The 20,854-nt window shown below is 40.3% G+C and overlaps 1 protein-coding gene across 4 annotated transcripts in view; it reads right to left on the bottom strand.

The window, feature by feature from the left end:
* The window catches only part of grb10b (growth factor receptor-bound protein 10b), a 70,730-nt gene that overhangs the window by 48,132 nt on the left and 1,744 nt on the right, over positions 1–20,854 (bottom strand). For all 4 annotated transcript variants that reach the window (XM_067602142.1, XM_067602141.1, XM_067602144.1 and 1 more), the window contains exon 2: positions 8,572–8,699. In XM_067602142.1, the coding sequence (XP_067458243.1) occupies positions 8,572–8,622 (51 nt within the window). In that variant the 5' untranslated portion in view covers positions 8,623–8,699. The remainder of the gene's footprint in view (positions 1–8,571; positions 8,700–20,854) is intronic.

The raw sequence follows: 20,854 nt of genomic DNA, 5'->3' as shown, positions 1-20,854 counted from the left end.
GAATTGCTCTTTCCTGCTCCTACTACTGCTGTATTTCACATCCGGCAACATATCAACCTGAGTAAACTAATAATAATAACATCCACAATATAATACCATCCACATTATCCTATGACATTAATATCTCCCAGGGTCTCAAATCAAGAAGGAAATAAAAGCTAATTAAATCAGGAAGCGTCATCATGTCTCTGTCTTCCTAAATGATGATTGATAACCACTTAAACTTTTCTCACAATAACAAAATCTGGATCTCATAATTATGAGAAAACTATTTCATAATTATGACTTACTATCTCATAATTATGAGAAAAGATCGCTGAAAAGGGTTACATAAAATAAAAACAGATCAGCGGAAGACAAATGCAAAAATGGCGAAATGGTGAGTAGCTCATGAAACTACAAAAAAATCCTTAAATAGAACATAAAGCATAACAAATAATATCAAAACATCTCCCCTTTTCACCACTTGTGCCGGTACGTGAACATGGCCAGGTGTCTATCAGAGCACATAAGGTCTAAGATAGCACTAAAGCACAATGTCCTGGTTTGACCTGCAGATCCTTCCTCTGTCTTTCTCACCATATTTCCAGTCACTGATACACTGTGTGATGAGGCAAAATCCCCACAAAACAAGGAATGTACAAGTACATTTATAAACATATTTGATTTTGATTTGTTTCTAGCACTTACAACTACTAAAGTACAACTGTGGGTTATCCATTGTGTGTGTGCGTATATGCGTGTGTGTGCGTGTGTGTGAGAGCAGACTGGCGTCCCGTGCAGGGCCTAACAGCAGGAGTGGGAACAGAATGTACTGGGACGAGCTACTGTGTTCAGAAAAACATCGCTACTGACTCTCTGTCTCTCTTACACAGCAGACCTCCTCGGATGCAGCAATAAAAGCGGTTGCAGTTGCTTGTTCTGCCTCATTTACGGTAGTGACAGACAATGCAGGCGGAGCCGGATTCTTTTACAGAAGTTCTTCTACGATTGATGTTATCCTGCCTAATTTTCTATGATAGATGTGTTTTCCTTACATCAGTTGGAGTTATCATTGTTGCCTCTGGAGACAATGAAGTTACAGTGATTACAGGATGATGGTCAGGGTACCCATCATGTAAGTCTTAAGACCCACAGTCAGTTATATATTCTGCTCAGTGTCTCATTTAATGAAGCAGGTCCAGGCTGTGCTTCAGGATGTCATTTTCACCAATAAATGTCACTACAATGCAATATAATAGTATTTCTACATTCTTACATTGGGTGATGTTCCTCCTCTAAGATGCCACTATAGCCCAAGTACAAAACATATCACCATTTAAACAACTAGTCTCCTTAATTCTTTCTTTTGTCCCAGTGATAATTAACGCCAATATCTACTGTGTTGAAGCCTACATTTTAACAACAATTCTTAAGTAATACAACACAACCAAAAGTATTGTTATTAGCAGCTGCTTTCCCATTAAATCTGAAAGCTTTTGGAAAAATGTTATATTCAATTTGCAACCCCCCTACAGCGGACTCTTCAAAGAATTTCCTTAATAAGCAGGAGAAAGACATACTGTCTGCCATTTTCAATGCAAAGTTCAAATTTCTCTTTTCTGTAATGTTAATTTTTAAAGCCAAGTTTATAACAGACTTTTCAAAATCCTACTGCTCCTTTGACATTTGCTAACAAGACTTAATGAGTGGTTCAAAGAGAGTCGACTCACTGTGAAAATAAAGTTTGAAGCAGAATTCCACTCTGATGTCTCCATTCTTCCAAATAAGGGCTCGGCTGAATAATTATGCTCCACGATTTACCTGCAGCATTTCTAGCTTTTCTAGTCATTACGATTTGAAATATCAGCAGAAAGTTCCTCTGCGGTGTCTCTGCTGGCACCTGTGTTCAGACTGAACTGGATATAACTGGATGTAGAACGTCAGTATATGGTTCTGTTCACCGCCGCCCCCCAACCTCTCTTCTATACCCATCAACCCAACCGCATCCAATCATTACACTGCATTGTTCCGTTTTCGTATTGTCTTGAGTTCCTGCCGTCTTGGACCGATCGAATTAGAGATTTGGGATCTTAATGAGACTAACTTGCTTTAGAAATTTCAAAAAAATAATAAAACAACCACCACATCACCCCATTTGTTCCCTTGACATAGCAAACCCAGTCATCAATGCGCACTGTCTGGGGGTCCAGCTACCAGACTGTGACTGATCCCTACCCAGTCACCCAAACAGCACTGGGACACTGTTTGGTTGGTGGGATGGTACAGCGCAAAGTTAGCATGTGTGTGTGTGTATTCAGGACAAGATGGTCATGGTTCAGCTCCACTGAGCAAAAACGTAGGGACTCTTTCACACCATATACTGGTCTTGAATGCTGCCTTGCATGGTTGTCTGGGAGTAAATGAGTTAACACACACACACACCAAAGAACTAAAGGACTTTTAAAGCACACCTTGATCTTTTGTGGATCTTACCAACAAAAACCCAAAACCCAGACAGCCTTTGACGCTCCTATAGACAATTGACAGAATGTTAATGTAGGGATTTAATCTTACAGATGCTAGCCATTTAGCATAATTCTCAGCCATGCTATTGCCTAACTCTGCATTTGTTTACGTAGTTAGTAAAGCCTATAAGGTTGAGGCTCCACAGAGGAGAGACAAAATGAGATAACACATAAAAGCTGACTTTTTTTTTCTCCTGAAGAAAAAATTCACAGATGTTCTTTCTTTGATCCGTGTTCTTGTATTTTCTCAAGTTGCTTCTCCCTCACACTCTTGTACACACAGTAACAAAAGCACAGACACACAGACACACAGACACCTCACACACACACACACACACACACACACACACACACACGTGTTGCTTAAGTTCTTAAAGAGGGGTCAAAACAGGACTAAGGGTAGGCCAAGTTTTGACAAGGAGCATATAAGCACCCTTTCATATTGATGAAGTTGAAAGGAACTCCAAATAAGAGTCAAGGGGTTGAGGGTTCAGCTCTTTAAAAGGGGTCAGTGGCAGGCCAGAGACAAGGTTAAAGCACTGAAAGCAGACAACACAAAAGTTTGGAGGTTGGGCCTCAAACAAGAAGGAAAAGACTGAGACGCATGTCAAAGCTATGCCTTTAGAAGAGGTCAGACTGAGGTTAAATGTTATGACTGGGGATTGAATATGAATCAATACTTATGGAATGACTGCTGGCTAAGAAGGAACAGCTCAGAATGGACTGGGTCCATGAGAATAAGTCAATATCGCAGTTTCCATTAAGATTAAATTTACCAAGAACTGAATATTCTGAGAAAGCTTTAGAGATGTGGAAATCTTACTGGTGTGTCCAAGACTTGCTTCTGGAAGAGCATTCTTGATGAGAGCAATAGCGCTAACTGGGATAGTCTTGTTACAACATACAAGAACACTAGACAGCAAGAGCAGGAGTGGAAATCCTTTCTTACATAATTAACTAGAATGAGATCATGAGGTCACACTAATGTCTGCATTAGTGCTACATTTATCTGTTTGTTTATAGCGTAGAAACTGAGCTGTAGCTGAGGTTGTTGTCACAGCACAGCTGAGCCACGGACAAGCCAGGGTAGCCTGCAATTACATAACATTAGATGATTTAGATTTTTTTCATTTTTCTTTTTGGTCTGGGTAGTTATAATACAAATAAATTCTTTGTCAAGACCTCATTGTTATGTTATAGTAGTAACTGATTATTGGAAATGTCCAACAGCTACTAGCATTAAGTAAGTTTTCACCTTCTGAATAGAAAATGCTTCTGCAATATAAATAGTTCTACTTACTGTGATCATGACTGGGCACCAACAGTCCTGCTACAGAACAACTGTTACATACTGTAATATGAGTCGGTGGTCTAACCCATGTCAATGAGAGAGCCCCAGTGAACTTATTGTAAAATATATTGTAAATATATTGTAAATATATTACATAAAGTAATCTTATTGTAAACACATCAAGCAAATATAATTTAAAATCCTAAAAAACAAAAACATGTGAAAGAAAACATGAAAATAGCTATATTTGTGAAAATGTGCTGTTTATTTGAGGCAAAAAATACTTTGTGGAGTATTGATGCTTTGTGCTCATTGTCGGTACAAATTCACCTGACGCACCAGATGGTTTGTTACACAGAGCAAACTTTTCGCTGTCATCACACCTAAACCACGACCATAGTTGCCAGTAGTACCTCATAAGACGCTGATTGGTCCGAACCACTGTTGGTTCGGCCACAAGCACATAAGAAGATGGATTCACGCATGATCTCAAGAATCCAGCTGCCTCGCAGGGTAAAATACAAATGGCTGAACAGAAATCACTGTTTGTGCTTGTTAATTTATGTCACGGGTCACTTTCCAGTGCTAATAAAGTGCTAATTTGAGCAAGTTGAGAGCAAAGGTTCAGTTACTGTTTTTCATCATAAACTCGAGGATCATGTTATGAAAAAAATGTTAGAAATGAAAATAAAATATCTGAGGATGTCCCAGTCAGGATTAGGACATTACTTCTGGAATATAATTCCTAGCCTGTTTACCCTGCAGCAAGAAAATTCAGACATATATTTCTGCCCATAAATGCAGGGGTATGTTCATAATGCATGCTGGGATAGCCTCCAGCTACTCCGTGACCCCGAACTGGAAAAACTGGATATTGCATATGAAGCAACACTTTGATGTTGTACATTTGATTCAACTCCAATGCGCTGAAAGTGATGACAGACTGAGTCAAAGTTGACAGTTAAACTTTGTCACTGTAGCCCCATAACTCATGTCCACACTGACCTGTGATTTTTGTGAAATGTTCTTCCTATGAATGCAAGAAAACATTCACATTGCAAAAGCTCAAGTAAAACAAATGCAATCTTTTGATATCTAGGATTTCTGGTTGGTTATGGGAAACACCACACAATCTTGTTAATGTTTAGCCCCAGCTAAAACAATCCTGCTATCTCAGGCTCTCTCACAGTAAAAATTATGCTCAAGTGCTGGACTCTGCTTGTTTATCCAGTGATCTGACAGATTTGTGAAAGCTTAACACAGTGGAGGGTGTACAGAACGTTTATACATAACAATATTATGTTTTGGCATACAGCGGTTCCCTGATTTCTGCTTACACATCATTTTAGAGTGTAATCTACTCAAGTTTTACTACATGAGGGCCCAGGTTAGTTTACATTCACATAACCTTACAGATTATATTGAAGGTCCTGCAGTTTCTGGATTTATGGCTGGTTTAATCAGCTATCATCAATCCTTTTTTTTTTTTTTTTTTTACCTCATCAAGGTTTTCCTTGCTTTGCACATGCCATCATTTATTCACCAGTCACGACCATACAACAGAAACAAGATTAAAGTGGTGATATAATCCCTTGAGTTTAGTATGAATGTTATCTTGAATCTGTTTTGAATTGCTGCTGTAGTTTTATCAGGGCAAATCTTCCATAACCCTGGAATTTCACAGTGAATGGGTTTTCTCATTCAACAAGTCAAGGTGCATCTGTTATACTTGAACGCTTTGCAAACAGTGAGTGCGCATCTGTGCACGTGTACTGCTGCGTGTGTGGGTACACTTGTGTGGGAACATTGAGGTCTATATACTGTAGCTCCAGCACCCATTCAAACCGCTGGCAAAGATGTCCATTTTCTTTAAAATAACCTAAATGGCAGGACAAAACGTTACGCTCTATATGAGCTTGAAAAGAATGCTGAAGAGAAGCAGAGAGAGGATTAGCCTACACATATGTACATTGCTCTATTTTTGGACACCACATGTGATTATTCACACAGGGGATGTTACCTTAGACTCAACTCAATGCCTATTCCCTCTCGTTTTATTTTTGTTGGGTTAGTTCCTTAAACTGTGCTGTTACACAGTGTATGCCTCATTAAAAACTGTGCTATTTTTACAACTAGTGTGGATTAATCTTTGCAGCTGAAGCAATAAGGCGGAAACACAGAAACAATATACAAACCAGCATCCCTGGCTTCACTTTGCCACAAGCGTGCAAGCACACACACAAACACACACACACACACACACACACACACTCACACACACACACACACACACACACACACACAGTGCCTTATGCGGATCTTTCGTTTGTGTCTCCCTAAGCTGTGCAGATCTGGGAGACTCTAGCAGGGTGAACTCTCTGTCCTCTAGCTCCGAGGTCAAAGTTCATAGATAAAGCCATGACCCAGATGACAAGCAGACAACAGACTAGCTTCTGATCAGGCTAATAGTGCTACTGCCCTAATACAAATGTTTGCAAGCCCTTTGCTCGGGGCAAAGGGCATGAACAAATCAACTAAAGCTGAAACCTGATTTCCAGAAGTCAAGACGACAGTTCCAGAGGTCAAGTAAATATGCAGGAAAAAAGTGTCAAAAGATAAAATCCTTGTTGAGCTCATGAGCAGGAGCGTGAGTTGGTTAGTCTTTTGCTCCACTATTGATCAGGAGAACTGCTCTGCCCTCACTCAATCAATAACAAATCAGCACATCAAGAAACAAGCTGATATTTACAGGCCTTCCTTCGTGCTCAAGGGTCAACATAAGACATCAAGTTTGTCATAGTGAAACTCAAAGTGCTACAGTATTAATAACATAGAACACACAACATAAATAAAATAGTAATAAGAGTTAAGATGAAAAAGCCTTCCTAAATGAAGGGTTTTTGGGCCTTTTTTTAAAAGAGTCTAGGGTCTTTGCTGCCCTCAGATGGTTAGGAAGGTTGGTCCACAAGTGTGGTGCAGCAGAGCAGAAGGCTTGATTCCCAGTGGTGCAGAGTTTAGTACTGGGGGCCCAGAGGAGCAAGCTGCTGGCAGGTCTGAGGGTGCTGGCAGAGGTTTGTGGTATGATCAGTTCCTGTAGGTAGGGAGGTGCATGTCTGTTGATGGATTTGTATGTGAGTAGTAGGACTTTGTGGTCAATCCTAAAGGAGACAGGGAGCCAGTGCAATGAAAACAGAATTGGTTTTATATGTTCATGTTTTCACACTCTCATCAGGATCCTGGCAGCATTGTTCTGAATGTATTGGAGCTTCTGGATGCTCCTGCCAGGAATCCCTGTGAAGAGCGTATTGCAATAGTCCAGTCTTGAGGAGATAAAGGCATGCACAAGTTTCTCTGCATCTGACAGGGTTAGAGAGGGGTGGAGCTTAGAGATGTTTTTGTTTATGGTCTCAAGTAAGCTGAGGGTCAAACCTAACACCCAGATTAGTGACTGAGGAGGAAAGGGGGATAACCTGGCCGTCAAAGGAGAGATGAGCGATGGGGGATGACTGAATCTGGAGTGGAGTGCCAGTAAGGAGAGCTTCAGTTGTGCTGCTGTTTAACTGGAGGAAAGTTGTGCTCATCCAGGCTATATTCTACTTTAATAATGCATACTTTCCAAATAAGTGCTCTCTGGCGTAAACACAAAACATGAAAACAGTGGCGCATCTGGATTATACACTGAAATTGTCAGTGAAAATTTGTCCCAACAAACTGAGAATCGATTTAAAGGGAAATTAGCCAAAATCCATGACTCTTGTAATTTATTTTCTTCATTTCACTCAGACTCAATAAGCTAGCTGCTGATGATTTGGCTTCATACCTGGAACATGAGATACACATGGAAACACATTACACTACTACACACTACTGAATACAAAGCCTTCCTAGCCTATGTGTTTGTGTGTGTGTGTGTGTACGTATGTGAGTGAATGCACCGACCATTGAATCAGAATGATGAAGAGAGCAGGCGTTACCTGGGAGGGGGGTCAGCCAAAGAGAAGATGCTTTTGTGACTCTGTTGGAGCAACACTCTTTAATAGTCTGTCCCTCTGTGACTCTTTAAGAATTCTACGTGTTCACAGTCATGGAATGTTGTGTCTGTGCCACGTCCATTCACTCATATACTCTGTCTGTTGCCAGGGTGAGACTAGACAGGACAAACTATAACCACAGACCATTCTTTCATTGCCCTCTACAGTGTATAATAACTAAGAAACTACATATATTGTTAACAGCAGCATTAGCAAAGACCGTAGTAATCTGAACCCACGCCCTGACCATTTCTTAGAATTCTTGGACGCAAATCAGTACTTTGCGTACTTCTCCGATGGTTTATTATTCGTTCGTTCCGTATTAAATACATGAATAATAAGAAGGGTTTGTACAAGTAGAGAGTTCAAAATTCACAACCTCATCCTTCTAACAAATTCTCAGAAGTTTCATTTATGAATTATGTGCATGTTAGCCATGCCCTGTGGATAGTCCAACTTTGGACACTGCAACAGAATCCAAAGTAGTTTCATGGGAACACGGGCACATTTCTAGTTTAGAAATGTCAGCATTTCTATTAAATAAAGTTCATTTCAGTTTAAAAGCTTAAACAGACATCCTGTGAGTCTAGCTTTGGAGAATGTCTCATACTGACATCACAGTCTGGCTTCTCACAGTTTACTCTTGGCTGTTTCATTTCTAGTCTAGTCTTTATGTTTTATTTCAACTTGAAAAGTAGTCAAGAGAACAGATGAAAAGCCAACACAGGAAATTGCCATTTACCTGATAATTTGGATGATGCAGGAAATAATCCGGACATCCGGCCACAGCCATGCTTTGTGTTTCTCAGTTCCTTTGTACAATTTGCTCGGTTGGATCAGTTGTGACAGAAGATGGGCAGAGCAAACTACCTGCAGAGGAAGAAGAGCAGACAAATGGAGGTTAGTGGAAAACTCCAAGGGAAGAAGGGGAGGGGGGTGGGGTGAGAAGGTCCAAGAGAGGAAGGATGAGGGAAGGAGAGGAGGATGACAGAAGGAAGATGAAATCTAGGTTCTGAGAAGACAGATATAGCACAGAGCACATCTTAACCCACATAGACCCACAGTAAACAACATCAACAAGCAACAAGGGAGGAACACTGGTCGGTTACAAATGAAAAGTGTGAGCAGAAAAACTGAGTCTTATTCAAATCTACAGAAATACTGATGTACCTCCCTTTGTCCCACAATTTTAGTTTGTTACTAACTCCAAATATGAAAAAAGATGCTTTGTAATATGAACAAATATTTTGTAAAACGGGCAAAGAATTACACTTCTTGGTCACTAGATTTGTACCAGACATGTCCAGCTTTTCAATGTGGTGAAGATGGTTCACTTAACTGAAATCATTCATCAGGTAAAGACAGATAACTTGAGGACTAATTCTGTGAACGACATCACAAATTTGAGCAGTGTTCTACAGTGATTTATGCTCTTTATTGAGGGTCGATGCATGCGCTGGAGCCTTTATATCCATTATTTGGGTGATAAAAGAGCTAATATGGCTTGGCACTTCATTGCAGCAAAATATATCTCTATTAAGGAAACCTAAGAGCCTAAAAGATGAGAGGCTTCCCTCACCATGAGCCTTGTCATCTTGGGTTTCCTGATACATATACCGTGCTGACTGCTACCCAATTGACAATCCTGCTATACTCCAACTTACTGAACAATCTGCTGAGGCGTGGTCTTTGTAAGCTAACATAACTGTAATAGAAGTTGCTCCACAGCGGACTTTAAAGGTGTTCTTCTACTCTATGAAGCCTCCCTCCTGGGGTCAAAAAAACCCACAAATTCAACAACATGGACTTTAGTCTATTTGAACTTCTTAAAGTGGGTATCCTATTAACCTCTTGGCACTGCCGCCACTGAACAAACACCTGTAAACACTGACCCAAAAATACACGGCAGGCACCAGTCCAGGTCTTAAGTTAGACCCCTGGGTATATTTTGAGCCAAGCAGCTCGAGCTCACAACTATGACGGTCTTTTATGCAGCAGTTCATGACCCCCTGTTGGTATTTCAAAAATATGACCTGCCATTTTATAGAAAGCTAATATTATCTCATGTTTGCATTAGCGGTTGTGAGCAGGCTGCCCTTGCGGCAGTTGGGTGTGTGTATGTGTGTCCATTTCTGCCTGTACATGAGGCTTTGCATGTGTGCATGTACTGTATGTGTACATATGTGTGTGTATGTGGATGTTTACATATGCTGTGCATGTGTGGCTGTGTGCAGGTGTGTAAAGGCCCTATTTTTAAGAGTTTTTAAGGGTCTTTGAGAAGCTCTACATGTTTGTAGAGTTGTGTATCTTACTGTGTCTGACTGACTAGTCAATGTACAATCGGATGCAAATTAGCATCAAGCTAACTCTGGTGCAGTGCATCTTTAATGTTTCAAACTGCACACTGTCCCATTCAATAAATAAATAAATCAAATCATATGGTCAACTTCTCTGACAAAACTGATGCAAGCAAAATGACAATGACAATGAGTTTTTTAAGCAAACTAACATGACAGCATTGTCTGTGTGTTAATTAACATCTTAAAAATGTCCAATGCATAGACTGGAAGATAGAAATTAAGAGCAGATATAAATATAAACATCTGAGCATTAAAGGACTATGTGGAGTTTTCTGGTATACAAGCAAAAGTCATGTTTACATTGAGTGTTACTCACCAAAATGTATTGTGTGTATCCTTGAGGTCTTACAAAAGTGTTGAATCCATTTCCTTCCACTTAAAACATTTGAAAAGCCAATTTTTTATCATTTACATTCATGTTTACTAGCTTGCAGCCTTCTTTTTCCTTGCTTTTGCTGGCGCATTGCTGCGCTACTTAGCATATTATAGCCACCTGTAGATCATTGGCATAGTGTGAAGCCATTGGCTGAACTATGTATTGTGACACATATTGCACATGTGCATGCATGTGTGCCTTGTGCGCATGAACAAAATGAGAACTCATAAAAAAACTGCTCCATAGTGCAACTAGAGGTCAGAAACACAACAAGGTACATATAATAACTACATTTTCTTATGATCATAATGTCCATTGTGACAGTCAAAAATGAACTTAAAGGGGATGCATCATGCACATTTTTAGGTCTATATTTTTATTTTTTATTCTACTAGTATATCTTTGCATGATTTAAAATTCAAAAAACTTCCTATTGATCTTATACTGGCCCTTTATTCAGCCCTTCAGTTCAGCCTCTGTCTGAAACAGGCCATTTTAGCTCCTGTCTCCTTAAGCCCCCCTCCTGATGAGCCCGCTCTGTTCTGATTGGTTAGCTCCCAGAGGCAGTAAACAAACAGTAGCAGTAGGATCTCACTTCTTTTTCTCATTCTTTACTTTACGGAAACTTCTCAAATACATCCATACATGTTCGAGCCCTATTCCAATCCAAAATATGTGAGTGGACAACACAAACAACCCATTTAACAACCTTAGCGACAAAGGCTATGGAACAGACGGCCGTTTATGGTCATGCACCAGCAATTTGATGTCATCACGAGGAGGAAGTAGAGATAACACTGCAAACGAAACATTCAGAGCAGACTAAGGCTTGGGTTTTTGACTTACATAAGTTCACCTCAGGTTTTGGACATTTGACCATGTTTAACATAGACATCCAACATCATAACAAAAAGCATATGTCCCCTTTAACAAAGGCTAATTAAATTAAATTCTACAGTTTTTCCTCTTTTACAAGATGTGGGTTATCCTCAGTATTGTGTCAGCTGACCAGATATAATAAACCTGTCACTCAGCACTTTTCCCTTCCAAATATTTGAGAACTAAAAGTGAAGAGTTTTTTTTTTAATACCTCCAAAATTGCTTGCAAATAATGACCAAACCATGAATGCATTCTAAACAAAGACCTTGGCACCACGATCACTCGGACCGCTAAAGGGCTTGCTCTTAATGAGTGTGTGTCAGTTTGTGTGTGTGTGTGTGTGTTACTGTGTCAATCCATGTGTGTGGCCTGGCCGGCTGGCATGCAAGGACAGCTCGTCATTTACACATTATTTACAGACACACAGTTTACAACAAAAACAAAACAAATTAACATCAGCCTAAACTCTCCGAGCAGCCCCTCATTAGGCGCCACAGACTTGCTGACTAGCTGTGGCTGAATTGTATATTTATTATTTTTCAGGAGTCTGGAGGTTGTGCAGGACGGATAAAAGTAGGCTTCAATTAACTACATTAGACACTAAACTGAAGCTTAAGTCCTTATCAAAACTGCTACTTTCATTTTATGAGGATTAGTTATCATACATTAAATACCACTGAATTAAATATAGAGTTTTAACATCACGAGTGTAAATTGTGAATTCTGCTTCAACTGTGCGTGATAAAATATGGGAAAAAAGCTCAGGCGTTCCGTGTAGCATTAAAATACCTTGTAGCCCAAGTTTCAAAGTGCTTATATGTGCCACAGTGACTTTCAGTGACTGATATATTGACCAAACACACACGCACCTATGCTTAATTGCTCCCTGACCCAATCAAAGCCATTCCAGTGCAGGGATTAGACCCACTCAGGACCCTTTGATTTGATTCCTTCCACTTGAACAGCATACTGAAACCTAACCATCTTTGACCTTGACAGTGCAATTATCCGGATGTCGTCTCTGCACTAGAAAGGGCGGACATTGGGGTGCTGCGGCTGTACCCAACGGTGAGGTGACTGCATCTGGATTCATTAATGTGATTTTTGCTCAAACTTGCATGAGGGAGAATGTTAGCTGGTGGACTTCAAACGCAGGGGTCTTAACAATGCCTATCGTGAATCATAAATCCTCACCAGCACCAGCACTGTCGTGGTTGAGACTTGACAGCAAATACTAAGGAGTCTACTGAGGGTGCTCTGCTTGGAGTTTTCACCAGCATCCATCTGATATTCTCCAAAATATTTAGTGTCGATACAGGTATGATACATTGTTCAAATGTCTCCTTTCCACACAAATATAGGAAGAACTTGAAGAAAAAAAAATTAGCAAGAGCATACTATGTTATAAGACACTGCACTTGAGCCAATAAGATAATTAGTCAGTTAGGGTTTTCCTTTATAGAAAATGAGTAAATTCACTAAGTCACCATTGTGGTAAACCTTTGCTACTGTTGTTGTGAAAATGACACACTTTGGCCTCTCGCTGTTACATACAGTACTGGATGTTACAACATATAAATGATGAGTAATCAGTCTCTGTGTTTCTCCTGGACTCTTAATAAACAAATCACAGTTGTAAACTGAAGCCGCAGATGAACACGTCCTGGTGGCCTACATGCTTAGTCAGTCTGGGGGTTAATGTGCTGATATGTGCTTACATCTCAGGGGTCCAGCTTTAACATCCCAGGGTGATAAGCCCTGCAGAAAAGCCAAAGGCGAGGTCTGGGATCACCAGAAACCAGGGCTATTTAAAGTAAAGCCTAATTGAAACAGTAGAAACATTTCCTTGAACAGAGCTCCTCTTTTGCATGGTGGTGGATCAGTGGCTGGAGCTGACCAGCTAGCCAGACCAAAGATGGATGTTAAGAAGACTTTGGAGGCCGCGGGACTTTGTTTGCAACCAATGCCATGAATGTAAATACAGCATGCAATGCAAATGTACTGTTCCAAAAAGAAATGAGGGATTGCAAAGTAAAAGTTTTGGACAAGGAGGTTTGATTATAGATGATAAATATACATCTATAATCTTGTATATTAACTCTCATTATAGTTTTTAATGCTGTCATTACTTATTTAAGCCACAACTTCCTCCCATATTGAATAACAGGTTATTAACTTTTTCCCTTCCTTAAGCCTTTCCAAAGAGTCCAATAAAAATACCTACAGTGGGAAATGGAAATATTAAACTTTTGACCTCACATACTGTATGCAGGCCAAACCTGAAACAAATGACTGTCTTGTGAGCTACACTGCCAAACATGTCTTGTAAACTAAGAAGTTGGTTTGATTTTTTTTTGTTTAAACCTGTCTGTCTACATGTTGGTCTGGTTTGTCTGTCTTAACTGTCAACAATCAATCAGTTCGGTGTATATTTCTCTCTTCCTTCTTGGCTTTTTGTCAATCTGTGTATAAGTCTCTCTACCTGTGTGTCTACATGTTTTCCTGTCTGTGTATCTATGTGTCTAGTCTTGGTCCCTACTTGCCTGTAATTTGTACATTTCTGTGCTGCGTTATTCCTGTCTTTTCCTAATTGGGAAAACATTCTAAATAGTGGGCGTTATTTATAGTGGGGCGTCCATAAACATACTGTAGCATAGATTCATGGAAGTCAGTTGACTTCTAAGTCAGATGTTGGAAGAGCTCTGTACAGCACAGTTCACAAATGCACATTTATTTCAATGGTAGAAAAGAAGTTATTTGATTCTAAAATCTCATCCAACATTCAGTGTTTCTGAATGAAATCAGATACTTGGTATTTGGCTTAGGTTACAAAGGATTATTTTGAAGTTTATTATAGTCATTCTACTGTTTCCAAAGCCATTACTAAACCAGCCAAAACGTTTCTTTAAAAAAAATGAAAAGAAAAGCTGGATTAAAGTGTTTACATTGTATAACTTGTTAGAACAAAAGTATGAAAAAAACAAACAGGGCATGCTATGATACTGCGCCTATACATGTAGGGAAATGTAAACCCACTATGAACATGATTTTAGCTGGAGTAACTGAAATGGATACTGGAATCAGGTGTCTCCAGTCTGGGCCAGAGAAGTCAGAGAAGTCAAAGCAGACAATTGAGAGCATTTTTTTACAGTATTGAATCATTTCACATCCAAAGATGTCAGATTTATAACAGATTAACCATGCAAATAACCTTTCTGGGTACTTTACAATTAATTGAACCCCTTTCACACATGAAACACTGCTGGTTCAATAAGCAAAACTGAAATGCCTCAGTGCTCAATAGCAGCAACTGTACAACTACAGCTCAGCTGTGCAGCTGTGTCAACTACTCTCTTTGTGTATATAATTGTAAAATGTGTTCATCTCAGTCAACTTGACTTCAGCTGATTGGACTGGACACAGCTTAACACTGGGCTGTTCAGCTCTGCTCAGTCATCTTTGGAATGCAGAGAGCACATTCTTTCCATATAGGGTACTGGGTGAAAAAAAACACATGCAACATGGCAAACCCCAACCTCATGAACTGACAAGCACTGATTTGTGGGCCAGCCAGGGATAGGGTGGATGGTGATGGGTGAAAGTGGAGAACATATGGTAGAATATGTGAGTCCACAACGATTGTAAGCTTCCTACTCAGGTATCATAAGGTCAAAAGGTGACTTTTTTATGCCTCCAGGGGTCAAACAGTGTCAAGGAATATAGTGTTTTATCTGCAGTGCCCTAGGGTAGAGGTCAGCAAGACTGTTTTTTCTATCGCACATCCGAACACTAGCGCCTGCTCCTGTGGATACACCGTCCCATCAGCTCCTGTGGGGATTCTGATCACTCCCTGATCACCCTCTAAACAAACTTATATTTGTTTTATCAAGTATCTGTCTGCTCCATCCAACAAGGAAAAATACATGTAGCCCTCATGGATTTTTTAATCTTAAGAAATGTTAATACAGATGCTCAAGATGCTCAAATGGAGGGGTAAAAGGGGATAAAACATTATGGATCATGTCCCGTTTCTATGATAGTTCAAGTAATTTCCCATCGAGACAAATACAAACTAAAAGCTAGAAAATAGCAGCAGTGTGTTGTTTAGATTATCAATGTCAGCTTCTAATGCTACTAACGTTTAAACAAAATTCATGTCACTTGACTTTATTTAATGTATTACTGTATTTGATACATAGGTTTTTTCTGGAAGGTTGCATAAGGTTTACTGGGAGACACTGCATTCGCCATGCAAGGTAGAGCCCAACAATAAACAGCCTCTCATATTTTCATGTGTGAAATTTCATCCCGTGATAATGATGCTGACTACACGAGAATAAACACACACGCAGCATTTGTGTTGCGGAGACAAACACTAAAGCTAGAACAAGCTTAAATCAAAACTCATTATCAAATGGAAGTGTCAAAGGCCTCGAGTGAAACAGAGAGAGAGACATGGGGGAGCAGAGTGTGCATGTGAGAGGTTGTTCCACAGTATGTGTGCACAAGTGTGTGTATGCATGTCTTCAAGCATGATTTACACTCTGTCTAAACTCACCCTCTGGGTTTGTAATATTTCTCTGAACAGCGACAAGACAAAAGTTGACTTCTACAACCAGAGTTAGCCCATGGTTGCTACTTCTACTGGCGAGTGTCTTAAAGTCCAGTTCCCAAAGTAGCCACATAGATAACCAAAGTACTCAGTTAAAGAATGTTTGCAGCAGTAAGAATAATTTTTCTGTTGACAGTTCTACCAGTTACTAAAATTGATTGAAAATAAACATACATGTGTCTATCTATCTAATACCCACTGCTGCATTCAAACCGTAACATAAGAGTAGCACTACTTGAAACAGATAAAGTTATGTTGATTAAAAAGGGGTTGAGCTAAATGTATCTCAATTAAGCAGATGGCTTTTCAGTTGACAGGTGGTGCTTAAGGGACCCTCTGCAACTCTAGTCACAAATTAGATAAAGTTTGGTCACACACCCATAGCCAGTAGAGAACAGCCTGTCCTGTCATTTCAACAGCCCAATATCAGGTGAAAGGATTGCGAAAGATGATACAGGATACCTGGGGTGACTGTACAAGACTATTCAATTTTTCTATGCTAACAATGGATCAAATGACATGTGTAATGTGAGAGAAGCCACCTGTAGTTACAAACCTGCAGAGAACTATCACTTCATGCAGCAGTTCCCCTCAGCTCTATGGTGCCTTTTAGCATCTTTCAACTAATTGTTTTGTTTTTATGACCTGCAACTTCATTGTTTTGGTTCACTCTCACCGCTCTCATCAGCTCTTTTCAGGAAAAAAAAAATTCTAATAAAACTATTGTATGCTACCAGGCCAGCACAAAACAGCAGACTGACAAAGTTTGTAACTACCTCCTGAACATCATGGAGCAATAAGCAGCCAGACATTTCCATCAGGAGCTAAAAGGAGACTGAGTATTGGACTTACATTCCCCAGATGGCCAGAGACGCCACTCAAATGAATGCTAATGTTGCTCCATAACTGCTGCTCTTCACCAGCTTTGGAAATAGTAACCCTGATTTTTGATTGCATATAAATATGAAGAATCTTAAGAGTCTTAAAACCAAACCATCCATAAATACATTGTTTTTAAGGGTTACCTTTCTACTCTTCACCCCTGACCCACCTCTCTCGCAGATCTGCAAACTTGTGCCATCGCCCATGGACCACACTGGACTCAAAGAGCAGATTTGACTGGACTGTCTTGGTGTCTTATTGTATGTCTAAATTATTGACACATAATACATCCTACTAAACCAAGATTTATGCATGAAAATTGGTGGGACAAACAGTGTTACATGTCATTGAGATCCACCTCTTTAAATCTGCAGATATCAGACACTTATCACACCCCTTTCCAACAACACACCTGCCAAACTCACCCAAGCCTTCCCACCAATCTGATTCCCTCCGATTCCCACTGTTAACCCATGCAGAACTGTAACGCACCAGCTACCTCCTACCCAGCTGTAACAATCAAAAAACTGGTATTATTACTGATCAAAACTACTTTCCAAGTAACTCTAAAATGAAACATGCAAATCATTCCAATTATCAACTTTCAGGCTTCTCAAATGAGGCTGTCAGAGTCGGTGTGTTTGTGTGGTTGTGTGTGTAGGTTGGCCGTTGTTTCTGCAGCAATGCAACACTGAAAGATGGGGAGAGAAAGTTGAACAGAGCATCTCTGTCCTCTGTTTTAATCAGCAGATTAGATGGTAGTCACTCCTCACTGGATGTGCTTGTTGCACATGTTGATTAGTCATTAATTGGCAGCTTTCATTATTTGGGAGCAGCAGCGTAAAGTGGGGCTATAAGAGAGGGCCTGATGTCATGCCGGGGGAGGCTGAATAGCACCAGTCTATGAGAGAAAGGCCTTTTGGAAACATGGACAGTGCCTAATTGGATGAGGATTTCAGGGCTGCTTGAGAGAGCTGGTCTTATGCAATGGGCAAGATGAATGGACTGGGCTTGGGAGCAGTGGTGCTTGTGCACAAGTTGGGTGTAATGGTGGTCCCAGAGGGCTATATTAGATGGATTTGTCTTCTCCTTACTCTGTCTTTACTACACCTGTTGGTAGCACAAAACTTATTCAACTGATAAAAATAAAATACACAGAACTATCACATTAGATGCCCTCTTACTCAAGAACTTAACACTGATAAAACAATAAATGAATCAGTGCAAATGGCATCATCAACCACAACAAAGGAAAATATCAAACCCAAATAATATTGACCTTGTAAGTAAAACATTTAACCTGTATCAAAAAAGACTGGAGTACGATCTGACCACTTGAGGGGAAATAGGAACAGGATTTATTTTACTTACTTACTCTTAGGAATGCTAACAAACTTGGTTGGCTGAAAAAAATCATATTAACAAGGACTTAGCGCAAGTCCTATTCCTAAGTACCAAAGTACACCACTCTAAGCCCTAATCGCTTCTAAGTCTGGGAATAATACTAGAAAACCAGAGGGCAGAAAATGCAATTATGTACGACAAAATGCATGCATACATGGTCAAAAGTGCCATAATCAGAGCGTGGGAGCGAATCAGAATAGGGTTTACGACAGTGTGATAATTCAAGAGCAGAAAAAATGCCCGTATTGTTCTGAGGCTTCAAACTGGGAAATATTTCTAGAAAAAAAAGGCCTTTTTGTTTTTAATCATACGATATGTCCACGAAAGTCAACTAACCATGGTTTGTTTTGATTTTGCATTGCAGATTCCAGCTGGTACGGTGAGACACAGATCAACGGAGAGAGATAAAGGCAGGAGACAGTATGAGAGGCGAACTAAAGAAAGAGGCAGTTGAGGGGGGCAGACAATGGGGTAGACAGATGGACAAAGAGACAAAGATAAACTGAGACGAGAGACATATAGTGATAAAAGCAAGAGAACAAGAGAGCAAGGGGGAAAAAAAACACTGTACATATGCATAAGAGAGATCATTTCGTCTGCATCCACGGCACAGAACCTGTACCCACCCGAATCTGTGGTCCCGCAGGTGTTCAGTTACCTGCGGAATAAAGGCAACATTCTTGCCTCTCATGCAGGCTTGGGTTTCAGCCACATTTGGACCAACACCAGACAGTGAGAAACTCAATCCACTGTACACTGTGGTGGTTAGACAAGCAAGCATTGCATCACCTTAGGTCACAAGTGGAAAGCGTCGAGAATCGGGTTTGTACAGGTCCATATTTACAGTATGGAGTGGGAGGAGGAAAAATAATACCACAATGTTTTTCCTCTGGCAAGGTCTTAGGTTCCTAGAAATGACTCCTCACAAAGCAGAACATGATTACTCAGCGGTTATAGTTGAGATACCAAGTACATAAAACATTAACTGGGCTGTAGTGTCAACAATAAGTGGTCACATTAGAACTGTTAACTTGTGGTTGAGTGTGAGTCCAAACAATCCAAAACTTTGCAGCATTGCGCACACATGGTTTGAGGCCTAGTTTGTGGAAACTGAATCCAATGTAGAGTATTTGAACAGAGGATAGAAGGGTTACAATGTAGAAATGACGCCTGATTACGCAACTGAGTCCAAAATTAACCTTTATTCAAAAAACAAACAGCAGCCTCTAACATCACTGGATTCTTTTTTGACCACTGACAGCCCAGCTGAGCAGCTGGGTACAGAGGGTGCTCTGCTTTTAGATGCAGGCAGAGTCAGTTGACTGACATGAACTGTGCTGTGGTCCCCCAGCAGGCTTGGGTTAATGGTGTCATGACATCAGGGAGGGGGTATTAACAGTGTATAAGCCCAGACTAACCAGTGCTGAATGACTGCTGGCTGACGCAAGACCCAATGGAATGCTGCCTAGAGCACGACCACAAGCTCTTATACCACCAATACCAGCTAATAGTATATCTCTGCCCCTTTTTCCCTTGGGTGGCAGTTGAAACTACATGCATACAAGCAAGGATAAGAGGAGTATTCGCACGGTTATGCATCTGTACGTCAAGAAATGTTTAAAATGAGGCATGAAATGAAACAAAGTATTTCAATCAAAAACCAGTGGAGTGTGAGCAGCAGAACAAAATGCATTTTAGATTCTTCAGGGATTCTCAAAAGACAAAACACACAAGTCTGAATCCTACAGCGAGTTGAGTATAGCTTATAAGTATAATTATGTGCAATATGTGCAGTCAGCAGCCTTTTGGCAGCCTGTAGTCTCGCAGAGTTCATGCCCCGTCATGCCTGTGCTTACTGAGCATGGACTTGAAATAGCAGGACTTGTGCTGAGGGGGTGAAAGAAACCACAGCTCGAGTGGTTGCCATGTGCACAGGGATGTGACCACAACATAATTAAATGAAAGAAAGCAGGAAATAATGGGCAGGGGCGAGGAAAAGAGAAATCCTGTTTGGTTATGAATGGGAGAGTGTCAGAAAAATCACATGCTTGAAAAGATGCAGCTATAGCATATTTTAGACTGTATGCCACGTGATCAAATACTTCGTATTCAACCACGCTTAGAGGTAAACATACAGAGGGACATGCATGTGTGCAGTATCTACTGCTCCTGTGTAGGTTGCCAGGTTGTGTGGAATATCAGTGGTAGGCCAGATTATAATTAATCCAATAAGGGTTGAATGACAAAGTCAGAATGCTAGATGCACTAAAACCACCAAAGACAATACTAATTTGTTCTCAAAGCTTATTTTTATCCAGTGTCCCCCTAACCACAGTGAGAAATGGAAGATTATTGCTCTGCCTGTCCAGCTGAAAAATCCAAATTGAGCAACAGGTGAATCCTACATTTTTTATTACTTTTCAGAGACTTTTATGACTCAGTATTTCCCTTGAAAATGCGCACTGACAGAGCCATTTTGGGATGCATTAATGCCTACAAAACCTTGCAACG

Source organism: Thunnus thynnus, chromosome 10 (genome assembly GCF_963924715.1).
Source record: "Thunnus thynnus chromosome 10, fThuThy2.1, whole genome shotgun sequence".
Lineage (NCBI taxonomy): Eukaryota > Metazoa > Chordata > Actinopteri > Scombriformes > Scombridae > Thunnus > Thunnus thynnus.
This window is presented reverse-complemented; position numbering and strand designations above follow the sequence as displayed.